This window comes from Sus scrofa, chromosome 14 (assembly GCF_054392235.1).
Source record: "Sus scrofa isolate SSC_HxYL_T2T_F1_AM1 chromosome 14, Sscrofa_HxYL_maternal_Yorkshire_Landrace_v2.0, whole genome shotgun sequence".
NCBI classification, from domain to species: Eukaryota; Metazoa; Chordata; class Mammalia; order Artiodactyla; family Suidae; genus Sus; species Sus scrofa.
This window is the reverse complement of record NC_139396.1, coordinates 148,312,104-148,338,638: the sequence shown is the minus strand read 5'-3', so window position 1 is coordinate 148,338,638 and position 26,535 is coordinate 148,312,104. Positions and strand designations below refer to the sequence as shown.

General features: G+C 34.3%; 1 protein-coding gene and 1 long non-coding RNA gene across 10 annotated transcripts in view; one reads left to right on the top strand and one right to left on the bottom strand.

Annotated features, from left to right (window-relative positions):
* ATRNL1 (attractin like 1) overlaps positions 1 to 26,535 on the bottom strand; it is a 770,027-nt gene that overhangs the window by 510,287 nt on the left and 233,205 nt on the right. For all 9 annotated transcript variants that reach the window (XR_014826351.1, XR_014826350.1, XR_014826353.1 and 6 more), the window contains one exon: positions 10,538 to 10,631. Coding sequence is in view for 4 of the 9 variants with exons in the window: in XM_084994465.1 (XP_084850591.1) it covers positions 10,538 to 10,631 (94 nt within the window). In the remaining 5 variants the exon portion in view is untranslated. The remainder of the gene's footprint in view (positions 1 to 10,537; positions 10,632 to 26,535) is intronic.
* Positions 1 to 26,535, top strand: part of LOC146397080 (uncharacterized) — a 412,496-nt gene that overhangs the window by 169,064 nt on the left and 216,897 nt on the right. The window lies entirely within an intron of this gene.

Sequence of the window (26,535 nt, the reverse complement as noted above, 5' to 3'; positions counted from 1 at the left end):
CAAGAGTCACTTGTAGTTAACTTCTAATCTCCTACCACTGTAGCTGTAAAAGATGTTTGATATGATTTCAAACTTCTTTTAATCGCCCCTAAATTTAGTGTTTTTGATGTCATATTTTATACCTTTTTGTTTTATGTATCTCTTAATTACCTATTATGGATACAGAGGATTATACTATGTTCTTCTTTCAACCTTCCCACTAGCTTCAAAAGTAGTTGATCTACTACTTTCATTGTATTTTGACTTCACCAGTAAGATTTTTCCTTTCATAATTTTCACTTTCTAGTGGTGGCCTTTTCTATTCCACTTAGAGAATTCCCTTTAATATTTTTTGCAAAGCTGATTTCATTATGCTCAATGCTTAGCTTTTGTTTGTCTGTAAAATTCTTTACGTCTCCTTTAAATCTGAATAAACTTGCCTGGTAAAGTATTGGTTGTACGATTTTTCTTCTCATAAATTTGATTGTATCATGCCATTCCCAAGGGCCTGCAAAGTTTCTGCTGAAAAATCAGCTTACAATCTTATTTCAGTTCCGACGTGCGTAACTAGTATGTAACTTTTCTCTTGCTGCTTATAAAATTCTCTCTTTTACTAAATTTTGCCATTTTAATTATAATGGTCTTGGTGTAGAGCTCTTTGGATTCATCTTGTTTGGGCCTGGATATTTGTTTCCTTCCCCAAGTTAGGTACATTTTCAGATATTATTTCTTCAATAAATTTTTTGCCCCCTTTTTTTTTGTCTCTATTCTCCTTTTGGGACCCCTATGAAACAAATGTTAATATGCCTGATGCTGTCCCAGCAGTCTCTTAAACTATCCTCATTTTTAATTTTTTTTTTTTTTTTTTTTACGTTTTTCTCTTCAGTGTGGGTCATCTCATTTCTACTACTCTGTCTTCCAGTTGGCTATGTTCTCCTATCTCATCTAATCTGTTGTGGATTCCTTCTGGCATCTCTTTGATTTCAGTCATTGTATTCTTCAACTGTTTGGGTCTTCTTTATATTTTCTAACTGTTAAAATTCTCACTGTGTTCATCCACTCTTCTCCCAAGTTCAGGGAACATCCTTATGATCATTACCTTGAACTCTTAATTGGGTAGATTGTTTGTCTCCACTTCATTTAGCTCTATTTCAAAGGTTCTGTCTTGTTCCTTCATTTGGAACATACACCCCACTCTTCACTTTGCTCAATTCTCTGTGTTTATGTCTACGTCTTAGGTATGTGGGTTATGTTTGCCCACCCTGGAGAAGTGGCCTTATGTAGGAGATGTCCTATGGAGCCCAAAAATATACTCCTCTCTGGTAATCAGAACTATATGGTCTAGGGTTGCTCCTATGTAAGTTGTGCATGCCCTTCTGTTGTGAGTATGCTGGTAGGCAAAGCTGGTTCCTGGCCTGGTAGACTGCAAGGCCATGTTTCATGTGGTCACTGAGGCCCACTAGAGTGGGGTTAGGTTTCCCATATGGTTGACTGCATGGCCTGGGGGAGGAAATACCAAATCACTAGATGTCAGGGCCAAGTTCCAATGCAGCTGTCAGCACTACCAAGGAGAAACATGGGACTGGTACCAGCCCACTAGTGGGTAGGGCCAGATACCTACATGGCTATCTGCATGGTCCTGGGGGGACTGGACTTATGTTAGCTTGCTGGTGTGTAGATAAGCCTCTGGTGTTAAGAGGCTAAAGGGAGGATTCCAAAATGACACTCACCAGGGCCAGTACTAGCACAGTAGAACAAGATCCCAAAAGTGGCTGCCACCAGAGTCTCCAACGTCAGGCAGAGAGCCAGGTGCCTCTTGCCTCCCTGTGAAAGTCTCCACGATCAGCAAGTGGGTCTGACCAAATCTCCTTTTAAACTACTACCTCCGTGCTCAGAGTCAGAGTGTGTGAGATTTTGTGCACTCTTTAAGAATGGAGTCTCTGTTTCCAACAGTCACCTGGCCCTCCTGAATGCTAAGCCCTGCTGCTTTTCAAAGCTAGGCATTCTGGGGACCTATTGTCTGGTGCAGAACCTTTGGGTGAGGAATCCGATGTGGGGCTCAGACCACCTGCTTCTTGGGTGGGACCTTAACAATTACAACATTCTTCCAATCTGTGGGTCGGCAACCCAGTGATGTGGGTTCTGACTATACTGTGTCTCCACTCCTCCTACTCATCTCATTGTGGTTCCTTTGTTATGGCTTTAGTTGTGGAGAATGTTTTCTGCTGGTCTTCAGGTCACTGTCATGGATAGTTGTTCTGTGAGTGGTTATAATTTTGGTATGTTTATAGAAGGAAATGAGTTCAAGGTCATCCTACATTGCCCTCTTGAGCACTCTATCTCTTGTACATGTTTTTTATTCTAACAATCTGTATGTATTGAGACCTATTCCGACATTCTAGAGTTAAAACCGCTTAGCTTTGTTATGCCTGATATCAATGTAATAATCAATCTGGAGATCAAGAACAATGCAAAGTCTCCTAAGAGACACACTTCAATGAGAATAGCTCTGATAAATGAGATAGGGAAGTCTGCAAAGTTTTTAAGAGATGAATGGGAATTCAAGAACACTTTGACTGTATACCCCACAGACAATTCACTAACCTAACCCTAGAAGTCACACAATGCATAAGTCATTTGAGGTTATTCAAATGAAAGTGCAATAATTAAGGACGTCATGCAGGGTGCCAAGTGAATAGTAATTACTTGTGGAAGGGTATGCTAACTCCTGCAACAAGCAATCTTAAAACCTAGTTTTACCCAAGAGTAGTTTTACACAATAAAAATTTCACTGCAGGTTAAGGCACAGTCCAGAGTAGTGGGATGGAATTGGGAAAGAGAGCTTTTTCCATGCAGTTTTCCAGGACCTGGAATGTGCCTAAGCTCTACAGTCTCTTAGGTCCTCATCTTCATCTCCACTTACATGCTGAATGGGAAAGAGAGGATGTATAGCACAAGAGATTTTCAGGAGCCAGGTCTGGAGTGGAGGACATTTCTTACACCTATTGGTCAGAAGTCAATTACATGACCTTCAACCTAACAGTAACAGAAACTAGGAAACAGCCTAATTGCGTTTAGTGAGTTTTCATAATTGACGACAAAATCAAATTCAATCTAGTAGAGTTCTGAAGGATGATGTGTTGGCTTAGAAACACTAATGACAGAGGTACCACTTAAATTCGAAAGCACATTCCTAATAATCCAAGAGATTCAAAGTCAGAAAGACACTCAAAAGGAACTCAAGTATTTACTTGACATGGGAAGTTTTTTAGCTCAAACTGGCCTTCCTACCAGGAGAGGTACTGATTTTCCCCATTTCTAAGATAGAAGACCTTAAAAAAAAAAAAAAAAAAAAAAAGACAGGAGTAATGGGAAAAACAAAAGTCCTAAAATACACTAATCTACATTTGTTTTATAAATCCCCTAATATGTGCCAGAAACTAATCTAGAAAGCAAGGCACAGATTTGATCTTCCAAAATTGGAATTAGGCTCTGCCTCCCACAAAAAAGACAATAAATAACAAAATAGCTTAAAGTGGGTAATAATCTTAGATATCGCTGGTCTAAAGGTAAATGAGGGATGAAAAATTGCTCAGGAAGAAGGTCCTCCTATGGCAATATTTCTCTAACTGCATCAAGAACTGGTAAATCACAGTTGCTTGAAATGCTTGTAGTAGAGCAAAAATTTGATCCCCATCATAGAGTTTGAGTCTTTAAACCATCATTTTCCAGGATATTCTTCTTGACCATAATTTTGAAAAACAGTGACTTAATCCTAACATAGAAAGCTATGAGTAAATTATGATCACTAAAGAGTAGAGGTATAAGGAAAAGTAGATTCAATTATGAATAAAATTATTGAACTTTAAAGATCCTGCTTATTAGTAGTGCCATATATCACAGGTAATTATAATTCCAAGTGCCTTTGAGAAATTTTAACCTCAATTTACTATAGATAAAAAATGAAACATGATTCTGTATCAACCCACCAATTTTGATGACTCTATCAACAGAGTATTTAACAATACTATCAATATATAATTTTCTCCAGGAGCCGATAAATTGTTCTTATGTGCAATAAATAAAACAGCCCAAGGTTTTTTGGCCAGGAAAACCCTAGACCAGTGGTTCTCAACAGGGATATACATACGGGTAATATTACTTATCTCCGTAACTATGGCGCTCTAATGGAACGTACTAAAATGGATGAAAGGGAGGCTGAGGATGATAGGCCTCCTGAATGCAAAAGGTAATCCCACAGAACAGAAGCTGATCAAATCCCACACACCTTTTAGATAACACAGACCAAGTTATCATTTATCATTATTTGCACACAGAATGTAACTCCATTTACCCATAGACACAAAGTAGTTTTGCGTGTTTATAACACAGTTAATTTTCTAGGACTGCAATTACCACATAAGTGGAAAACAGACCATAATTTCGTTCAGAATTTAACAAAAGATGTGTTTATCATTTCAGAAAACCTCATCAACAATAGCTATGCTGTTCACAGTATATAGAACACACATACTTTTTTTTTTTTAGGCCACACCATTGGCACATGGAAGTTCCCTGACCAGGGATCAAACCTGTGCCACAAGGCCAGATCCTTAACCGGATATGCCACAAGTGAATTCCTATAACACATATCTTTGAGTATGCCATGGATCTAAAGAATATTTGAGACTCCTTTCAAGAAACTAAGAACCAAAGAGTTTAGTAGTATCAACTTGTGAAGAGCACTGAATATCATTAATAAAGTAACTAAAATGCTATTTTACTTCTACTCTATATATTTTTTTAAAAATCTGTAGCCCTAAGAAAGTGTGGCTCTGTGATGTAAAACCTGTGTGGTAAAATTATATATTAAAATTATTTATTTGGGAGTGGCCAGCAATCTACTTGGCTGCCAATTTAGCCCATCCCTCAGAACTCACTTGGGCATTGCCACGCATCCCTGCCAGCAAACACCCGCTGCGGGCCATCTGGCCTTGCTGACTATCAAGGTAATTATATCTACACTTAAGAGTTAAATGCTACCACCTGGCTTCCACCATTCTGGAATCCTGACACACACATTGACACCAGGGAGCGCAGCTGACTGGAATCATTTTTTTACTGACTGCCATGACCCTCAGAGAATAGCCAGCACTGAGTTTTACGGATTCCAGGCTTGCTTTACCACCATGCTCCTTACTGACTTAGTGAAGGAAATGTTCTGGAAGACCTCCAAGAAACCATGGTCAGTTAATGAGCAGTCTGCTATAATGTGATACATGCATGCTAATATATACAGCTTCCTGGGGTTCCGACTCCAGTGCTCAAAACTTCCCAAGACAGTTCCAGCATCTTGCACCTCATTTACTGGAGGCCATCGTCATGTCCACAGTTTGAAAAGCCATCATCAATACTGGGTATACTCACTGAGACAGGAAATCCTGATTCAAAGGAGAGTGATACATATCAATAAATTCTCCCTTCTCCAGCCTTATATTCTATGTCCCCAGGTCCAGCACCCTCACTGTGCCCTCTTGATTCCTGCCTCTGCATACCTGCCAGGCCCTGCAATTTTTTTCAGTGAACAAGCTATCTCTTCCTACAACACTGACTGTGTCCTCCCGCTCATGCTGCAGTAAGACCTGAAACTTCTTACTGATCTGGAGATAGTAAGTAGAGGCATCAGACATTTTGGAGGAGAATATCTCTTTATGGAGCATAATTCTCAGGTGAAATTGTGGTATTATCATCAGAGAAAAGAAAGTTACTCTAGCAAAGGACAGAGGTCTTCTTCTTCCAGCCAGGAATGTTCAAAGGAATCTAGGATTCAGGGTTCTAAGGTCACACTTACGAAGTGTCCCCATTGTAGGCCTCCAATTTTTACTCTTTGTCCTCAGGCAGTGACTCTGGCATGAGAGAAATGTTATGGCTGAACTTCAGATTCATTTGCAGTCTGCTAATCTTATGATTAAATCATGGACATAATTTTCAAGACACCCTGCTCTGTGGCTATAGCAGACGAGGGTCTTTAGATACTGTCATGAAGGTGTCTGGTGTTCACCGTATGCCCTGACTTGATGGAAGGCTCCTTCTTTAAGCCTTTATGGCAAGTAACAAAGGCCAGCCAAATTTGTAATCATAACTGCCATCGCCCCATGACTTTCAAGTGGCTAAAGTTGATGCACAAACTAGCACTTCTCCTTCGACCTATACTTTATCTCATCAAGCAGTTAATATTCTCCACAATTCCTCTACACACCAGGGTAATCACTACCCCAACTCATCATTAGCTTCATAGTGCTTACTGCCATTTGATAAGTCATCCAATTATAAAATTCCATGTTGAGGATCAATAGAACTGCTTCCAGTAGCAACCCTCTTGGTCGGAATTACCTCGATAACAGATGCTGAAATAAGGACCTGGATGTGGGTACTTGCCAAGAGCAGTTATCTCAGGAAATGTTGGTAATAACGTGGGAAATGCAGGACACACGCTCAGTCCTCACTGGCTGAGGCTCACCCATACTTGGCATCAACTGCCTTACACTGCCTGGTTGCACCTGGGCGGGAATGAGTAGCTTTGGAATGAAAAGAGAAACAAAGATTCTCATTCTTTATGTGGAATATTGAGAAGAACAGGAAACCGTCCACTATAGCCTTGGTGAAACCATGAAAGGCATGGGAGTTGGCAAGAGGCATCATAAGTGTCTGCTACCTACAACATTTTATCAAACTGCTTTTACCTATTTTTATCTGATTCCGCCTTTATTTCCCACAGAGGAATACCAGTTTCTATCAGATGAGTTGTTAGAAGGCTAAAGGGAAAAAATTTAAATACTATCAACAACCTCTACACATACATTGAAAATGACAGACATACAGACAGACATTACAGAATGTAAATATGGGTCACCTTCATAACGTAAAATTGAGAAATTTTACAAAAATAATATGTGTGTTTTCTTTAAAGTCTACAGGTCGTTCCTCAAAAGGAAACAATTTTTCTGGAGAACACCATCTCAGTCATTACATTACACTTCATGCATTTATATTACGATTTATATTTCCACTAAGTTCTTTTTTTTTTTTTTTTTTTTTTTTGTCTTTTTCTATGGCCGTACTCACGGCATATGAAGGTTCCCAGGCTAGGGGTCTAATCGGAGCTGTAGCTGCCAGCCTACGCCAGAGCCACAGCAACACGGGATCAGAGCCGCATCTGCAACCTACACCACAGCTCACAGCAATACCAGATCCTTAACCCACTGAGCAAGGCCAGGGATCAAACCCACAACCTCATGGTTCCTAGTCAGATTTGCTAACCACTGAGCCATGATGGGAACTCCTAAATTCTTATTTAATCTAACAATTTCGAGTTCCAACTGTGCTTTAGACCATGTCCAAAATAAGAAATTTATCTTGTATACAAGGAGATCCTGCTGAATAGCATTGAGAACTATGTCTAGATACTCATGTCGCAACAGAAGAAAGGGTGGGGGAAAAAACTGTAACTGCAATGTATACATCTAAGGATGACCTGACCCCCTTGCTGTACAGTGGGAAAATAATAAAAAAAAAAAAAAAAGTAAAAAAAAAAAAGAAATTTATCTTGGCAAGATTAATAATCTGGTATCCCTTTAAATGAATATTTTGACCCCATATTGAAGCCTCAACAACTATGTCTTCTATGCCACTCCCCCAGATTACAGCACAGGAAAAAAAAAAGTGCACCACTAAAATTTTCTTCATTTTTTTCCAAGAGCAATTTGTGGGCTTCATGGGAAAAAATTCTAAAAAGGGTGTGGACCAACCAATTCTTCAGCCCCAGGACCTTCATGAAATTGAAGGTGAACACTTCAGTATCAATTTACCAGCCACCTCAGCTGGACTCTTAAGCTTCCAGTTGGTTTCACTCCCGATAAGCCAGTATTCCTGTCTCATCTCTCCCTGAAAGCTCTTGTTTCTCTTTGGATGGCTGGCCATTTGGTTACCTGTAACCTCAGTCTTCCAATGCTTTCCAAAAAACTGATAAATTGGTGGTTTGCTCGGCTTTTATTTCTTTCATTGTAAAGGTGGGAACAATGCTTTCTCCAGCTCCCTACACCCCTGAGCAAAAACTGGAAATGCCATGATCATGTTCGCTTTTACTTCTTTGTTTTACTGATACAGTTTCCACTTCTGTTTACTATATTGTATATTCAGAAAATTTTAGCTTCACCTTCAAGTTTTACCTCAAATATCCTCTGCTCCAACTTGCCTTATCCCTCCATAATAACTTAATCAATCCATTTTCAATACTTTTTCAATACATTATTCATTCTATTCCTTTAAATGTATGTATTGAACACTTACACTGTTGTTCTAATGTTATGGTCCCCCAAGAGCTTCACTTATTAAAGGATACAAACAAGTACACAGATAATGCAAGGGAAAAAATAGTTCATAGGAAGTGAACCAATTTCAGTTTGGGGAGGTTATGAAAAATATACAAGAAGATGTGATGTCTGACTAAATACTTAAAGCCAAACATAAATCACCCTGGCAAGAGAGAAGGGTTCATGCACAGGCATCTCAAATCATTACTGTAAGAAAATAATATACTATGGCTAGTTTCTCCACTGCTAGCCTGAAAGATACTTTAACCAAAAACCATATGTTATTCATTTTCATTTATAGTACTAAGCACTTATTTAATAATTGTTTGCTGATTTGAATGACTAGTTTTGCTCCCTAACAAGAGCATTTTTTCCAGTATAAGCACACTCAGGAAATTATTGTTTGAAGAATGATAACCCTATTGTCATCACTGCCCCATACTCAAAAGCAAAATAAATAAAACAAAAGTAAAGAATGTAATTTTATCTGTAAAAACTATCTACAAAATATTATCTACAAATGAGAATTCCAATTTTTCCTTTGCTTATAAAAATTTCCCCTACTTATAATAACTAGAGCAAAATGTACTTTCACCACTCAGAACTATATAATTTATTTTTCTAATATTCATACATATGCCAAACCCTTTAACTCTGAATATCAAAGCTTATAAGCCTATGAGTTCAAAAATAGGGTCTCTCTCACCTGAAAAGAAAATTATGATACTAAAATACTATATCACACAAAAGATACTTATGGATGGTTATATCATTTATGCAAAAATAAAGAACAAATTTAAATTGTCTTGTCAGTATTTATAACGATGATGGAATCTCACAACAAAAATAAAATACTTGTTGCTTATGACCAGGACCTAATATATAATACACTGGAGGCAGAGGGAAGCAAGGAATAGGGCAAAATGAAAATGAAAGGCTTTCATTAAAAATATATTAAGAATTTTAATACGACGACAGCAGAATATTCAACTAGGCGTGATGACCTTCTAAGCATGAGGACCTGAAAATACGCATGTGGCATGTCCACGAAGTTGTCCCTGCTTATGACAACAAGTATTTACTGTTGCAAAATACTGGAGGCATCTGACTTAAAGCATAGGACTCTGATTTAATCTCACTGGTACTGAGACAAAAATAGCCTTCCTTAATAGAAATTTCTCTAAGATCTTATGCTTTGACCTCGTTTTTAAGTTTATAGACTATAAAGAAATAATAACTGATTCTGCTCACTTTCTCTTGAAAATCTATGTCACCTCAGTGTCTAGTCAAAGACGTGATCATCTAACCTACAATGCTCAGGATAATTCTATAGTAAACATTTTGCTCTAAATAAAAATAAACAAAAGGATCATTTTCCACAGCTAACAGACTTATTTGGATACAAATGTTTATATACAGTTTTGGAGAATCCTTTATTAACTTAAAAAATAATTATATAATTATTATAGTTGGAATTTAGGATTTATGTCAAATACAGCATATTATATTTAATATAAACACTAGTGTTTGCATTATACAATTCAAAATTATTAAAAAATGGTTTTAATATAGTAAATATACAATGAGACAAACGTTTAAATAACATGAAACAACTGCTTTTTAAAGTTACTTTTTTTGGAAGGGGGGGGAACATAAGTCTTCAGAGTAACAACTAAATTGCAGAAGGACAAAAATCACTCATAAAACTATTGAGAGCAGAGTAACAACAAAAATGGGTTCATGTCTAAGAAATAACAGAGAAAAAGAAAATGAATATAAGAAACCACTCCAAAGGCCCCAAAGACTACAATATCAGAATTAATAATAAAAGATTCAAAAGAAAGAAATGCATAGAAACACTGAATTTCAGTTATTTAACAAGCCGTAGAGGAAAATTATAAAGATAACAATGCAGATCTGATATTTAAGGTATTTTTCCAGGGAAAAAAAGCTTTCTTTTTATCAGAGAGATACAAAAGATTCTATGGGCTCTGTTTTGACACCTCTACAAAATTACAGTTTTAAAGGCTTAAATTTTCATGAAAATTGATAAAATGCAAATCAACATAGCTTATAATAATATTGGTTGCTTAACTAACACTAAACTTAAAAAGGAAAACCTATAACAATTAGTTCTACAGCACAAATGCAATCCACAAAAGTTCTGAAAAGTGATTTTTACTTACAATTGGCATTGATCGCCTTTTATTCCTTTAGTTGTGCAGAAACATTTTCCTGTGTGCATATGACAAATGTTTGCATGGCCACTGCACGTACAAGCTGTAAGTCAAAACCAAAATGATACTGAATATTCTCCATCACAAACATGGGCATCACATTTCAGGGAAGGTTTTTATTATTATCTTATTTTTATACCATTGATTATTCTCTTACCATCCAAAAAGCTGGGTTATAATACATGTTATCTTTAATTAAGGGGAAGCAAACCACTTACTTAAAAATCTTGTGAAACTTTTTAAAATCTTCGGGATATCCTGAAGTCTAGTGTGCATTCAAGTACATATCTCTACATCTCTTTGGACTTTTTTCCACATTTACTTCGGTACATCTACTTAACGAAATGAGTTTCAAAGGACACAAGATCTTTGGCATTAAACAGCTTAACTTCAAAATGCACATCTATCATCACTAGCTATGTGACCTTGGGCAATTTGTGTAACTTTTCTATTGTCGTAGGTTGCTTCATCTTCAAAAGGAGAAAGAAGCTCTTAGGATGTATGTGATAATTAAATGAGATAATGTGTTTTAAATAGCTAGTACATATCCTGCTTTTATTAAATGCAGTTATTACTTCTATTACTATTACTACTGGCAACAATAACAACATACAGTTGTACATATGATGTAAATAAGCATGTCTGTTTATTTGCCCCGAAATCATCCTTTTAAACCTCTGAGAACACTCTCAGTTTTAGCATTCCAGAATTCGAACTGAAACATTCCATCATATTATAGTTAGAGTTAATTTGGTTCATATAAACGCATTTCATTTTCTTCCTTTGCATTCCTTTGTTAAAGATCAGCATTCCAATTATTAGACTACAAACCTCACACTTTCTTGTGTGCAACATCCAGTCAGCTGGTAGGTCCTAGTTTTGACAGGCACAGTCTTTCTTGCACCTGGCCTCTCCTTTTCATTGTATTAGCCATCACTCAAATCCTTTCACTCACCTTCTCTTAACGACACCAATGCAACCACACAACTGATCTTACTGCCTTCAGCATGGCTACAACCAATTCTCCAATCCTGAGTCATATTCTAAAGAGATAAGGCTGCCTGTGTCACCCACCCCTCAAAAACCTATAATGAGAACTACTATGTTCTTGCACAGTACCAGCTAGTTAAACCATTCTGTTGATAAAAATGAAATCTTATGTCTTTTTCTGGATTTTCGTACACATTTAAAAATGAACTAATGAGTTATTGTTTTTTATCAAAATATAAAATATTCTGGAACACTAAGCTTCTTATTTATGATTATTTGCTTTGAAAAAATACATAATTAATATAAAGTGAATCATATACCCCTACATACACAGAGAAAATAAGTTCTGGTATTAGTGAGATTTTTAAGACTTAGACATTTTTTGTTAGAAGAAATTTCTACATTAAAATGTAAATTTTTTCATAAAGAATATTTAAATAAATCAGCATAATTTTCCTTTTTAGTGTGTAGAATTAACTATGGAAACACAATATGTGAGAATTACAGAAATGAATGATAAGTTGCAGATGCAAGGGAAAAAGGAAATTATCATGAGCAATAAAGGGACTCAGATATATTAATAATATGTAACTTCATGAATAGTAAATGAATATACTATGGTATCTTTTAATATTGACTTGCAGTTTCACATTAATATTCTCTTGTATTCAGAACTAAAAAAATTATACACATTAATATTTTAAAACTTGGGTAAACATTTTATTTATCCTTTATAGCAGAACTAGATAATAGTTACGCTTGCAGAGTTTCTTTAAAGAATTATCACTGTATAGTAGCTTTAATAATTTCAGAGACAGAAAAAATTGTGTTAAAATACGTTTTAATGTAAACTCATTCTGAGAGAAGTCCCTTGCGGTGTTATATTTCAGGCTAAAATGGCAAAAATATATTTTAAATTCAATTGGTTAAAATTTATACCTCATGACAGTGTTGAAATTATTCTGTTGTTGTCAGCATTTGAGGTTATCTTTTTATGCTGAATAAGCACCTATAAAATCATCATACATACTGTAGCCTTTTGTTTGGCAAATTTTATACGATGATAATTTTATACTCTATACATACACTAGAGGAACATTATATAGTCACATGATATTTCTGTTTCCCTATAATATAAAGTTGCAATATCAACTTATAACAAAAACTAAACAATAAGGATAGAAAAAAGAAGCTAAAAGAGTTATTCATGTAAGTTGGAGATAAAGAATATACTTTAGAAAGACGAATTCAAAAAGTAGTCATTGGCAGTACTTGTTTCAAAGCCTGTTTATGTACCTAGGTCCTTTAATTGCTATGTCATTGCTATTTGTAACATGTACAAAACAACGTCTAGGAGTTTGGACATAATGCCCACTTCATTTCCTTTGTATACTTCTAGTATAATTATACTTGATATTCTTGATATTTAGTAGATGTACTATTTTTCATATACAGTAAGAATGTGGCAAAGACAAATGTTCAAATAGCCATTAAACTTAAAATTATATTTTCCCAACTTATATTTTTATTTAAGACTCTAAGCCCAAATCTTTATCATGTGTGGCTTATGAAAAGGGAAAAGAGAACATTGTTGTTTCTCTTTAATATAAATAAACACGTAATCCTGATAAAAACAATACAAATCTGATTTTTCTTACTGACGACTCAAAAATTACAACTATTGCAATGTATTGACCTGATGTTGAGAGTATGATTTTTTTTTACCACAAAGATAGTCTCACAATTTAAAATGTCATTTGACTTAGATTACTTTGTTTACTTAGAATATTAGGCACCTGTATTGGCCTAAATAAAGAGTAAAATGAGAAATTAAAAAATTATTCTTTCTCTAATAAATAAAGTACATTAAAACCCATTTATTAACCCATGTTCCAGTATTTGTTGAACGCTATTGGGTGAAAGGCACTACTCTAGAACTACTCTGAAAATATGACAGTGGGGAGTTCCTGTTGTGGCTCAGTGGTAACGAACCTGACTAGGATCTATGAGGACATGGGTTCAATCTCTGGCCTTGCTCAGTGGGGTAAGAATCCAGCATTGCTGTGAGCTGTGGTGTAGGTAGCAGATGTGGCTTGGATGCTGTGCTGCTGTGGCTGTGAAGTAGGCTGACAGCTACAGCTCCAACTCAACCTCTAGGCTGGGAACTTCCAGGTGTGACCCTAAAAAAGACCAAAAAAAAAAAAAAGAAAGAAAAGAAAATATGACAGTAAACAAGAATCTAGAAATTAAGGACAGGAACCATCAAGTAAATGGCACTGTTCCAAGGATTTAAGTTACAGGTTGCAAAGTCATAAAGTGCCAGAAGGGCTATAAGATTTACATTTCACATTCCAAAGCTGTCTAACGAACAGAAAAATGAGAAGAAACTCTTAACTATCTGTTCTAAGGGTCAGTAAACTATATAACAGAGAAGCCAAGTCCTCATTTCCTAGTTTTGAATGGCTCATAAACTAGGAGTGATGATGACATTTGTAAAGTAATGTTAGGAAGGAAGAGGAGCAGAAACTGGAGGAAGAGGAGGAAGAGGGGGAGGCAGCAGTAAAGCAGCAACCAGATCTGGCACACAAAAAATAAAATATTTACTTTCTGACCCTTCAGAAAAAAAAAATGGTGCCAATCCCAGATCTATAATCACAAAGCCTGGAGTCAAATAATTTGTCAGCTTTACATTCTTCTGATTGAATGTTAAAAACTAAAACCTCATTTGAAACAAAGAAGGTGGGTCACTGTTTGATAGAAGAGTGTTAAGCATGAACATTGAAAATTTTTGACCAAAATAAATTTCAACCTAACACTTCCGGAATTGTATTGTTAATCTCTTATACTTAGCTTTCATAAAAGAATAACTTTAGTCATATTTCATTTTCTTACTCCAGCAAGATAAATTTCTTGAAAACCCATAATGACAACCATGAAAGTTCTTAAACCATTTACATTTGACCACTTTACTGCTTTAATGTGAACTTTGCATTCATCTAAAAAAGTAGGGCAAAATATTAATACCCTGTGCTGTACATGACACAAGAATTATTGGAATCTATTCACAAAACAAATGTTAATACCAAATGAAATGCCAGGTGTTTTTTCCCCACATTTCCCACTTGCCTCAAGCTCAAATTCTTAAATTATAAATCATTGAATTTTTATTGTATCTCTTTTAAAATGCGCATTGTTTTCAGTGAGACTGTTCTTAAGGACTGCCTTAAATAGTTATTAATCAATGAATCAAATCATCTGTAAAAAGTTGTTGAGTATTCATTATGTTAAAAATATAAGACATGAAGTAGGTTAATAACAAGAACAGTAATTTGCATCTATATGACTGTACTATTTCCAAAGTACTTTCACATACATCACTTATTCAATCTTTACATCATATGCAAAATATTCATTTAATAGAGGAACAGATTCAAAGAAATAAAATAATTGTCCACATTTAGACATCCAGTAAGTAATAATTGTATTATGGGATTCATTCAAGTTCTCGATAGAAAATATACGTTTGTGTGTGGATATATTTCTGCACATATAGATAACATTTAACAACATTCTTGACCATTCTTGACCATTCTAACATGCCTGTTAATTTCAAATATAAAATGTACTTTTTTAACTTTTTAAATACTGGAACTAACCTGAAATACCCTGTTAAGTAAATACAAAGTTAAATATAAGTACTAAAATTACAAGGTTGATTCATTTTTAACAAATTAATTAATATATCATATTAACAAATCTAAAAGACAAATATATGATTATCTCCAGAGCTGCTAAAGACTTCAACAAGTCAATGCCCATTCCTGACAAAATATTCAATAAAATAGTAATTAAAGTATACTCTCTTAGCATAATTACATCTATAAACACATACACCCCCCCCAACACACACACACAAATAGACAGTATCTCCCCTAATAAGAAAACTCTAGCAGCATTTCTTCCATTAAGATCAGGAACAAGGCAAGATTTCCCAATATTTCCATTACTATTTACATTGTATTAGAGACATTAGCCAATGCAATTATACATGAAAAATTAATTGATGCTAGAAAAAAGTAAAACTCTCTATTTGTAAATGATATGACAGTATACTTAGAAACCCTAGAGAATCAGTGTTAAAACAAATTAAAACAATAAGGTAGTAAGATAAAAATTTAAAATTAATATACAGAAATCAATAGCTTTCAAACAATAACCATGTAAAGAATATAAAATCTTATTTACAATTGTAATGAAGAAAATAAAATACCTAGGAATAGCTATCAGCAAAACTCAGAGAAGGCATAAAAGAGAAGTAAAGAAATTTAAAGACACACATTATTCTTGGAAAAAAACAACCAATATCATAAAGATGTCAATTCTATTTGAAATAATTTATAAGTCTAAACCAATCTCAACAAAAATACCAATAAATTTTTACTGGAACTTGATAAACAAATAATAATCACCATATAGAAGAATATTCACATAGGAATAACCAGGAAAACTCTAAAAAGGAAATGACAAAAAAAAGTGCCAGTACTGCTAGACATTCAAACATTTATAGATCCTCTATAATTAAAACTCTGTGATACTTGCACTTCGATAGACAAATAGATAAGCAAATTAGAATAGAAAATCCACAAACAAAGCAAAGTACATATGAAATATTAGTGTATGAGAAAGGCTGTATTGAAAATCATGAATCAAAATGAGTTTTTAGGAGTTCCCTTCATGGCTCAGCAGTTACCGAACCCGACTGGGATCATTGAAGATGTGGGTTCAATCCCTGGCCTCACTCAGTGGGTTAAGGGTCTGGCATTGCCATGAGCTGTGGTATAGGTCGCAGTGCGGCTCGGATCCCACATTGCTGTGGCTCTGGCATAGGCCAGCAGCTATAGCTCCAATTCAACCCTTAGCCTAGGAACCTCCGTATGCCATGGGAGCAGCCCTAAAATAGCAAAAAAAAGAAAAACCTTTTTAAAATAAATCACAAAAGGACAACTAGCGGAAAAAGTAAATTTGGATCCACATGTAACATCATACACAAAATTAATCTCCAAATACATTAGTGATCTAAATGTAAAAAATTAAAACCATAGAATAGAAGAAAATATAGGTATCTTCATTTATAACTTGGATACAGACAAAAAGTACTCTAACTCTGATTCGAGCGATACATTTGATGAGATTAAAATAAAGACTTATGGTATGACAAAAAACAAAGAAAGAAAAATCACCATAAGTAATGTCAAAAGACAGACACAAAGTTGGAGAAAATTTTTCAACAGATAAAGAAAGATAAAAGATATTCCTGAACTATTGACAAATTGAGGGAAATGATTAAAAATACCGCAACAGAAAACTGAACAAAAGACAGAAACAGACAATTCACAAAAAAATATGAAAATGGTCTAAGCATATGAAGATATGTTAAATTTCACTCATAATAAAAAAAATACTACAAATTAAAATAACTATTGCATTTGGAGTGGAGAAGCAATTAGATCCTGCTGTATAGCACAGGGAACTATATCTAGTCACTTATGATGGAACATGATGGATAATGTGAGAAAAAGAATGTATATATATGTATGTATGTGTGTGACTGGGTCACTTTGCTGTACAGTAGAAATTGACAGAACACTGTAAACTATCTATAATGGAAAAAAATCATTTAAAAAGAAAAAAAAATAACACTAATTTACCATTTCTCACCTATCAGACAAAAGTTAAAAAGTATAAAAACATACTGTTCCCAAAGCTATGTGGAAACAGGCATTCTTGTACATTGCTGGTGGGAGTGCACACTTGTGCAGCCATTGTTGTATATACTATGCTGTATATACTAGATACATTATGTGTTTATCTTTTAACACAGCACTCTCACTTCTAGGTGTCTATCCTAAAGATATACCTCTCACAATACAAAAATACACATGCACACAGAAAATTGATTTTTGACATGTGAAAATTATTGGAAATCACCTAAATATTCATACTTAAGAGAATGGTTGAGTAAACTGTGGTACACCCTCATAATGTAATATTAGGGAGATTTTTAAAAATAATAAAAAAAGGAGCTCTAGGAGCTAATATGGAGTAATTTCCAAATTATTAAATGAAAAAAATACCTCTTATATAAGAAAAAAAATTAGAAAATATATATGTGTCTGTGTATTTAATCAAAATATAGTAACAGAGGAAGGATAAACCAGAAACTGGTATGAGACAGATTATTCACAAGGCATGAGTGAGAATGGAACGGAAAAAATAGAGGAAACTGGGATGGGGTGAAGGAATGGCTTTTTGTAAATTTCTGATTTGGGGGACCATGTTAAGGTTTCACATACTCAAAAAAGAAAATAACATCAATGATATGGACAGAGCAGATCCTAAAGATGCTTATACACGGGAATAAATGAATGACTCTTATTCAAATGACTAACAAACATATTGAATTGGGGAGGGGGAAAGAACTAACCCAATTATCTTTTAAGTACAGTTACAGACTATATGTCCTCAGATTTAAGAGACTAACACTAAACACAAATTAGCTGACTTCCTTTTCACAGAAGCATGGGTTAGCCATTCTGAAAGTACGTTCTGCACATTCTAAGATTGAGCAAACAAATAAATACAATCAGAAAAGCTAGATTCTTGCTGTCACAGAAGGAAACTAAAAATTTAGAAAGAAGTATACATCAAACATCTAGGAAATAGAGGTATTATTGTGAACTTATGGATTTTACTATAGACTACAGGTAGCTACAGAAATGGGTACCAATGTGAGTAGTTATGTTAATGTATGAGAATATATTTGGTCTGTATGCATACATACATCTATTCCCAGTTCCATCTGCTGATGTGATCCAGAAACAATCATAGCCCTGTAGCAAAGAGCCCAATAAATGTACCAGGGCTGTTTAAGAAATGCCAGATTCCATTTAGGGAAGGAAAAGTATGAGTGCCAAAAATATAAGGAAATGCTCAAAGAATAACGGAGTTGATAGGCAGACAGATACATACATACATACATACATACATAGATGATGGGTACATAGATAAGATACCAAAACAAACTAGAGAAAGATTTTTCATTGTAGAAGAAAGCTAACTAATAATTGCAGAAAGAATGACAGAATTAGAAAATCTGCACTTGTGGAAAATCATAACTCTAGTGGGTAAAAGTTTGAGAAGTAACATGAGATTCACATAGCCTCAAACTATCTCTTACAGGATACTTTTTCATTAAAGGGTAAAACAGTTACTTCATAGTGAAGAAATCTGGCAGACATCACTTTAACCAAATGTTCATAGCGAACATTACCATTAACTGAATGATGACAGCATCTGACTCCTGATATGGGGAGAAGAATTTAGCACAACTTCAGTGCTATTTCTGCCAAAAGTGTATAAGCAGAACATAATCAAGAAGGTAAGTCGACAAAGCCAGATTGCAGCATATTCTAAACACTCACCAAACAAACAAAAACAAAAAACAGGGCTATACAGGTTTCCTGGCCTACCCTAAAGTAAAGCATTCCTATGAAAATTTTCATAAGCTTAAATGGGGTAAAGCAAGGAGGAACCACCTCAGGACACAGCTTTCTAACAAGTATACAAAATAAATCAAGATAAAGCACAACTGGTCACAGTCACAATTCAAAGCTATGGATGCTTGATGCTGAGTGCAATTCCTAAGGAAGGAGTGTGGTGATGACACTCTCACTGCTGGGGTGCTTGCTGTCTCTATAATGGCTCTATTAAACAAACACTTAATGCTAGTTTTGCTTTTTGGCTCTTTCTGTAAAAGCAAAAATTCTCTTTGGATTTCTTCCAGCTGGTGAAAATAGGTGCTAATATATGTCTTTTATAAAAGTAAGGTGGCATAAGGCAAATATTTGAAAAGTGGAGAATACCTGTATTCCTAAAAAAATGCCAATGCCATTAAATAAAAAGACTCAAGAAATATTCCAGATTGAAGAAGTCTACAGAATGATTGCAACTAATGGTCTTGAATGTTCCTTTTCTCTAAAGAACAATGTTGGGATAACTGGTAAGGTCTATATTTAATATAAATATGCAACAATGTTAACTTCCTGATTTCTATAACTATAATGTGGCTAATAGAATACCTAGTTTTTAAAAAATATATCTTAAAATATTTAAGGAGTAGGGGGTGTGGGATTGACATATGCACATTGTGGTATATGGAATAGTTGGCCAACAGGGACCTGCTGTATAGCACAAGGAACTCTACCCAATATTCTGTGATGGTCTACACAGAAGAAAAAATGAAAAAGAATGGATGTGTGTCTATGTACAACTGAATCACCTGTACAACAGAAATTATCACATCATAAATCAACTATATTCAATAAAACTTTTAAAAATTATTTAAACTTTTAAAATAAAATAGAATCACTTCTACTGAAAAAAAATTTAAGGAGTAGAGAGATATCAAGTCTGCGATGTTTCACTGAGACTTAGGGGAAAAAAGAGGAAACTTGGGGCAACTCACTGTATATTCTTACAACTTCACTGTGTGAAATTACGTCCCCTCAAATTAAATAGACCTTTCCAATTTTGAAAATATTAAATGTTTCTACCCTTAAAAATAGATAATAAAATCTTATGTTTCTATTTGTAAGTGAGTAATAACCAATAATAATCAGTAATAGTTGTTATATTTAACAACTTTATTTGAAGCGTCCCTTGTTTTTCTTGTATATTAAGGGTTTTGTTTTCTTACTTTTGAGTAGAAGGGATGTTAACAATGTGTAACATAAACAATGATTCCATTTCTCAATAAATATTAGTCCCTACTTTTGCAAGGAAAAAAAATAATCCTATGTGAATAATTACTCAAATGCCTTCTGTTACTAATAATGGGATTCATAAAAGCACGAATAGCTTTGAACTTGAAAGAATTAGCAGCTGGCAGATAGACAAATAAACAAAATGCACTCTTAAAAGACATTTTAAAGTACAAAGGTTATGGTATAGTCAAAGAGATATTTTGAAGTTAGCCAAAAACGTTTACAGGATAAAAGATTCTATGAAAATGACCCCAAAATTAATAGATTAATGAGGTGAAATGGAGATGTAAGCTTTGAGAAGTCTGATACCAGGTTCTATCTTCCCTGGAAATACTGTAAACTGAAAAGAATTACATAAACTACACTTTTCTTCCTTATCTAAACTTCATATAACTTGTCAGACAATGAAAATATTACATACAAAATATTGGATTATTGCTCAATAAACTATAAGTACAGAATGAAACACCATTTATAATTATTAAAACTAATCCTCATTCAGAGCAAACTTCAGAGCCATATTGGTTCGCCGTTGGCTCTATTACTAAAAAATAAAAGAAAGTGGAAAAATCAACATGCGAAAAATAGAAGCTCTTGATCTAAAGTGAAAATACCTGTTGAAATAAGAAGGCCACCTAGCTAGAAAGTCTAAATTACTTTTCCTTTTAGATTATATAAAAATGAGTAAAACTGATGACACAAATACTATGTTTTCTTAGGAATATTACTATAGCAATGAACTAATGACATCACCAGGCAGAGTACTACTACCTGTGTAATAGGGACATAAAAATAATATCAAAAGATAAAAACAAGCAGGACAAAACTTTTCTCATCCAACCTAGACAAGTAAACGATGACTTTCACAAACATGGATGGCTATCATCATGGAGGTACCAACACTGCCTGAAGTTAGGAAAGAAATTACCACAAGTTTTCAGGCTGAAATTTCCCGAGCTGAGGTTTGTAAAATAAGTAATGGAGTCCAGGGGCACAGTAGTGTCCAGATAAGTAAAGGCAATAAAAATGAGTATAGAGGTGGGCGTACATGAAGGAGTGGTTGGATATGAGGTGAACAGAATACAGTATTGTGAATGTCCTCGATACAGAATAAAGGATCTGTTAAAACAAAGAGAGGCTGATCTATTTTGAAACTATTAAATGGGCTAAGCTAAAGCAAAGGGAGACACAACTAGACAATGGCAGTTCAATGTTATGACTTTGAAATGGAGAAGTTGACCACCGACTACATCTAGCTTCAAAGACATAAGCATGTATTTGCCGTGGAGCACAAGAATCAGGTAGTTCACATTTGAATCCTGGGTCCATCACTTGCTGACTTAACCTTTAACATGACTCTTAGACCTGTATCTTTGGTTTATTCCTCTGAAAAAAAAATATATAATTGTATATACTTGACAAAATGCTTAGGAGAAAATGAAAAAAAAAATGGCAAAGTTCTTAGCAATGACCCTGGCATAAATAAACTACCATTAAATTTTAGTTATATATGTTCTCAATATAAAGTTTGGAACTTGGCTGACGAGGAAAATGTTGATGTCTTAATTTAAATGTGGGCATAGAGGAAAAGAGAAGTAAAGATGAGGTAGAATATGAGAAATATGGCAGCTTATGAAGGCAGAAAAAAATCACTAGGGTCACAGCATAAAAGGCATTGAAAGTCTTGTCGAGGAGTTTTTAATTTATTTCACAGATACTATGGAGATGATGAAAGGATTTAGAAATGGTAATAAAATAGTTGAAGGTTGAAGGAAGAAAAATTATGTCTTTGTCTTCCAATAAATGAGGTAGAAGGATGGATTACAAATGGAGAGACTGCATAGAGGAGGGTAATCATTCATTAATTCAACAAATTAATAAGGGCCTATTCCATTTAGGTACTCTTTACCATCCAACAGCAGCAGAAGAAAAGAGGAACCATGGGAGCCTAAACTAATAAGGATAATGGAATATGAGGAGGGGACAGTATCAGAAAGGGCAGAGTCAGACTCAGCTTCAGACAGAATACAAGGGTTAAAGAAAAGGAAGGAATCAAAAGTACCATTGAAATTGAGCCTAAAAAGAGTTGTATTACTATAAACTAAGGTGCGCGTGAAAGGAAAATATTTTTTTAAATAATAAAGTCAATGAATTCAGTTTTTGAACATTAATTTGAATAATAATGCCTTGTCCAGAAATTTTCAAGTCAAAAAATAAGTTAAAATTGCTTAATAAAGTAGGCTGTACTATTTACCAAATATACAATTAAATATTGAAAGCATAAAACTGTAGATTACGGTTACCATAAAATCAGTAAATCAGCCTTTAAAGAAAAAGCAAGATAAAAAATAAAAGTATATGTGACTAAGAGAAAAGCAAATACTTGCATTCATGTATTATGATATATAAAAATGAACCTTTGAAGAAAAGGGGTTTCTTCTTAAATAATATATTAAGGAGGATTTTAATATGTTTTTGAAATATCTATAGAGAATATTTATCCTGGTGTTTTTTTCAACTGTTCTAGGCATTTCTAATATATAATTAATTTTTAACCATCACTGGGTTTTTGTGCACTATCTGATATGAAAAAATGTATATACAAATTTGCATTTAGCTTAATTTTGCTTTTAAAAAATCTATAAATATCAGAAAATGCTAAATACATGCTTTTATTTTCTTGGTTAACCTTTAACTTTTTGTAGCATACTAAATAAATGTTTCATATATTTTAAAATACAAGAAGTATACCTCATTTTAAATTTACCCCTTAGTTTTCATCCTAGACCAGTCATTTGAAGCTAACAGGAATTTCATAACCTTTGTATGTTAGGTTAAAAGTCATTTGTACTTTTAAATAAATTAATAATTACTTAATGAAAAGTCAAATAGTGTCATGTTTTTGTAACACAAAACCCTAAAGCAATACATGATAGGGAAGCTAAGCATCATATCAAGTGAAATTAAAGAGAAATACTGAACATTCAGATAAAAATAATAGTTTCTAAATGGCACCAAATAGGTTAAAGAGAAATACTGATCACATAGCTAAAATAAAGATTTCTAACGGGCTCCAAACAGGTTTAGTATTGTATTTGTGGATTTAAAATTATTAAATGGTTTGAAAAATACATAAGAGATATATTAGTGAACATCTTAAGGAAAAGAAAGCATTTAAGTAAAACACATCATGGTCAAAACCTTATAAAGCAGAGATGGAGACACTCTATAACATCAGATCCGGAGCCTAAAAAAACACTAACCAAATGCCCAAAGTTGAAATAAAATTTTAATTCATGTTAGGGCAGATGGAAAGTAAAACTTTGGGCAAATAAAAAGAAAGAAGGGTGATGATGCTGAGAAAGGCATCAGAGTTAGCCATGCACGGCAAAGTTCCCCAGCACTTAAAAGTTCAGGGACCAAAGAAACTCTAGCAGTTTCCTCAGACTCAACCCACAGATAGTTTGGGTAAAAGTCTAACAGAAAAGAGTGGAAAACTGCATCTTCTAATAACCCACAATCAAAGGTCATTCTAAAACACCTGATAATGTCAGGGCCAGTTTCCATGCAATCAGTTCTTCTTGTCCTTAAAATTCCTTTTTATAAGAACAAAAAAGGATAAAAAGAGCTTGAAGAGATGGAGTAAATAAAGAAAAGAGGGTTACTAAGTATTTGACAGTAGAGGAACACTTCTCAAGGAAAACAAAGGGTTTCTAAGAATTAATATAGAGAAAAGAGAAACTAGATATAAATATTACAGAAGCAATGCGAGGAAGACTGTATTTTAATCATACAATTGAAACAGCCAGCTCTATGTAATTTTAAAGCCTTTTTTATTTTCTTAAGTTTATATTAAAAAGTCATTCTGAAGAGAATCTTTGATCAAAATTTAATTTCATGACTATATTATATACTAAAATATCTACATATAATTATATAATTATTCATTGAACAACCTCTCTTTGAAATATTTACAATCTCAGATTGGCTTTTCTCTGCCACAGGGGATGATAATGTGTGTACTCAGAAAATACAAAGTTTTAATTTTATTGTGTCAAAACAATTAATGGAAACAAGACTTCCATATAAAATCATTTTCGGAGTTCCCCTTGAGGCTCAGTGGTTAACGAATCCAACTAGGAATCATGGGGTTGCAGATTCAATCCCTGGCCTTGCTCAGTGGGTTAAGGATCTGGCGTTGCTGTGAGCTGTGGTGTAGATCACAGACGTGGCTCGGATCCTGCGTTGCTGTGGCTACGGCATAGGCCAGAGGCTACAGCTCCATTAGACCCCTAGCCTGGGAACCTCCAAATGCTGCGAGTGCGGCCTGAGAAAAGACAAAAAAAAAAAAAAAAAAAAAAAGATAAAATCATTTTCATTTATCTGAATTTTTAGATTATCCCGGTCAATGCTCCCATATTCAGAGAAATGAGCTTCTTACGTTTATTTTAAGAAATGCTTTAGTTCATTTGGTTATAAACTTTCAGCTTCTATGAACAATCTGCAATGTGTAAGAAAGGTTTAAAATAAAAAAATAAAAAATAATCTCCCATCCTAGTAGAGGGAAAGAAGAGCTAAATCGTTTTCTTTTTTTTTCAAGCCTCGGAGAATACCTGTGTCATAGCCCAGAGTGTTTATTAAAGTTTCAGCATTTCTGTAAAAGTCTGCTATGGACAGATATTAATAATATACCAAAAAGAAAACATAAGTTATACTAATAGGAAACAAACGTAAAAACAAAACCGTCACTATGTTGAAAGAACTCTTTTACCTGTAAGCTGGAAAAAAAAAGTTTCTTCTTCGCTATTGAAAGAAAAAAAATACAGAAAGAAAATCACATAAGTATACTATTTGTGAACCTAGAAAAAGAATAATAAAATGGACAAAAAGACATAAATTAATAAATATTAGATTTTACTAAGGCCTGTTATGAATACAATGTCAAAAGAAAAGGCTTTATTCATAATACCAACCAAACCCAATAAGTATCTTGCAATAAACTAACCAAAAAGAGCTAGAGCTCAATGAAGAAATCTGTTAATCACTGAAGCTCACAAACTGCCCTCTACTCTCAAAGGCCCACCCAGATCCTCCCATCAGAATTAACCTCTTGGTCCCTGATTCTATCATCTAACTTCAATGTAACACTACTACAGCACTAAATGTACAGGTGACCCATGAACAACAAGGGGGGTTAGGGCCGCCGACCCTCTATGCAACACAAAAATCCTGTATAACTACAGTCGGGCTTTCCGTATACCAGGCTCCTCCTACGCCCCGTTCTGCATCCTCTACACACAGGATTCCACCAAATGCAGATAGTGTGGTATACAATATTTACTATTTTAAAAATCTGTGTATAAGGGACCTAGGCAGTTCAAATCAGAGTTGTTCAAGTCAACTGTATATAAATTCAAGTCCTAACACACTCTTCTGCATATAGTAAGTAATCAATATTAGTAGAAGTCAAGGGTGATCCTTCATTGCAAAGTAACATAGTGTAAGCTGTTGTAGCAGACTGAGCTGTTTCTCTGTTCAATGAAACTTTCACCTATTTTAGTTTACTAAAATGTCTAAGTCAGATTTGACATAATATGGCAAAAATAATACTGTCCCAGAAGTCTAAATCATTCATTTATATTAACATACTAAGCCTGACTATATTATAAATAGTGGTAATAATGATAACTGCAATAATAGCTTGCATCATAAACATGAGCTGCAAACATATATTATTTCAAATGTAATGCACCTCATTTAAGCCTCGCAATATATTAAATTAGTTGTATTTTGTAGGTGAGGAAAGTGACACACTAAGAAGAGGTGACAGTGGCATTGCCAGTATATGGATCCAATCAATATGATTCGAAAGCCCAAGCTCTTACCAATGTTATATTCTGTCATAGCTACAAAGATAGATAGATAGGCATATAGCAGTTTGCATCATAGAATCTTCCTTAACATTAGTGAGAAATAAAATAATTTTAATAAGAAAGCACTTCCAAAGTTAATTGTAATAATAGAATAGCCATAAATATGCCAAAAGTTAAATCCAATTTGAGGTCTACAAGTACATTTATATATTTATAACAATGCTTAAGCTTTAGTAAGGTGAATTTTAAAAAGTATATCTAA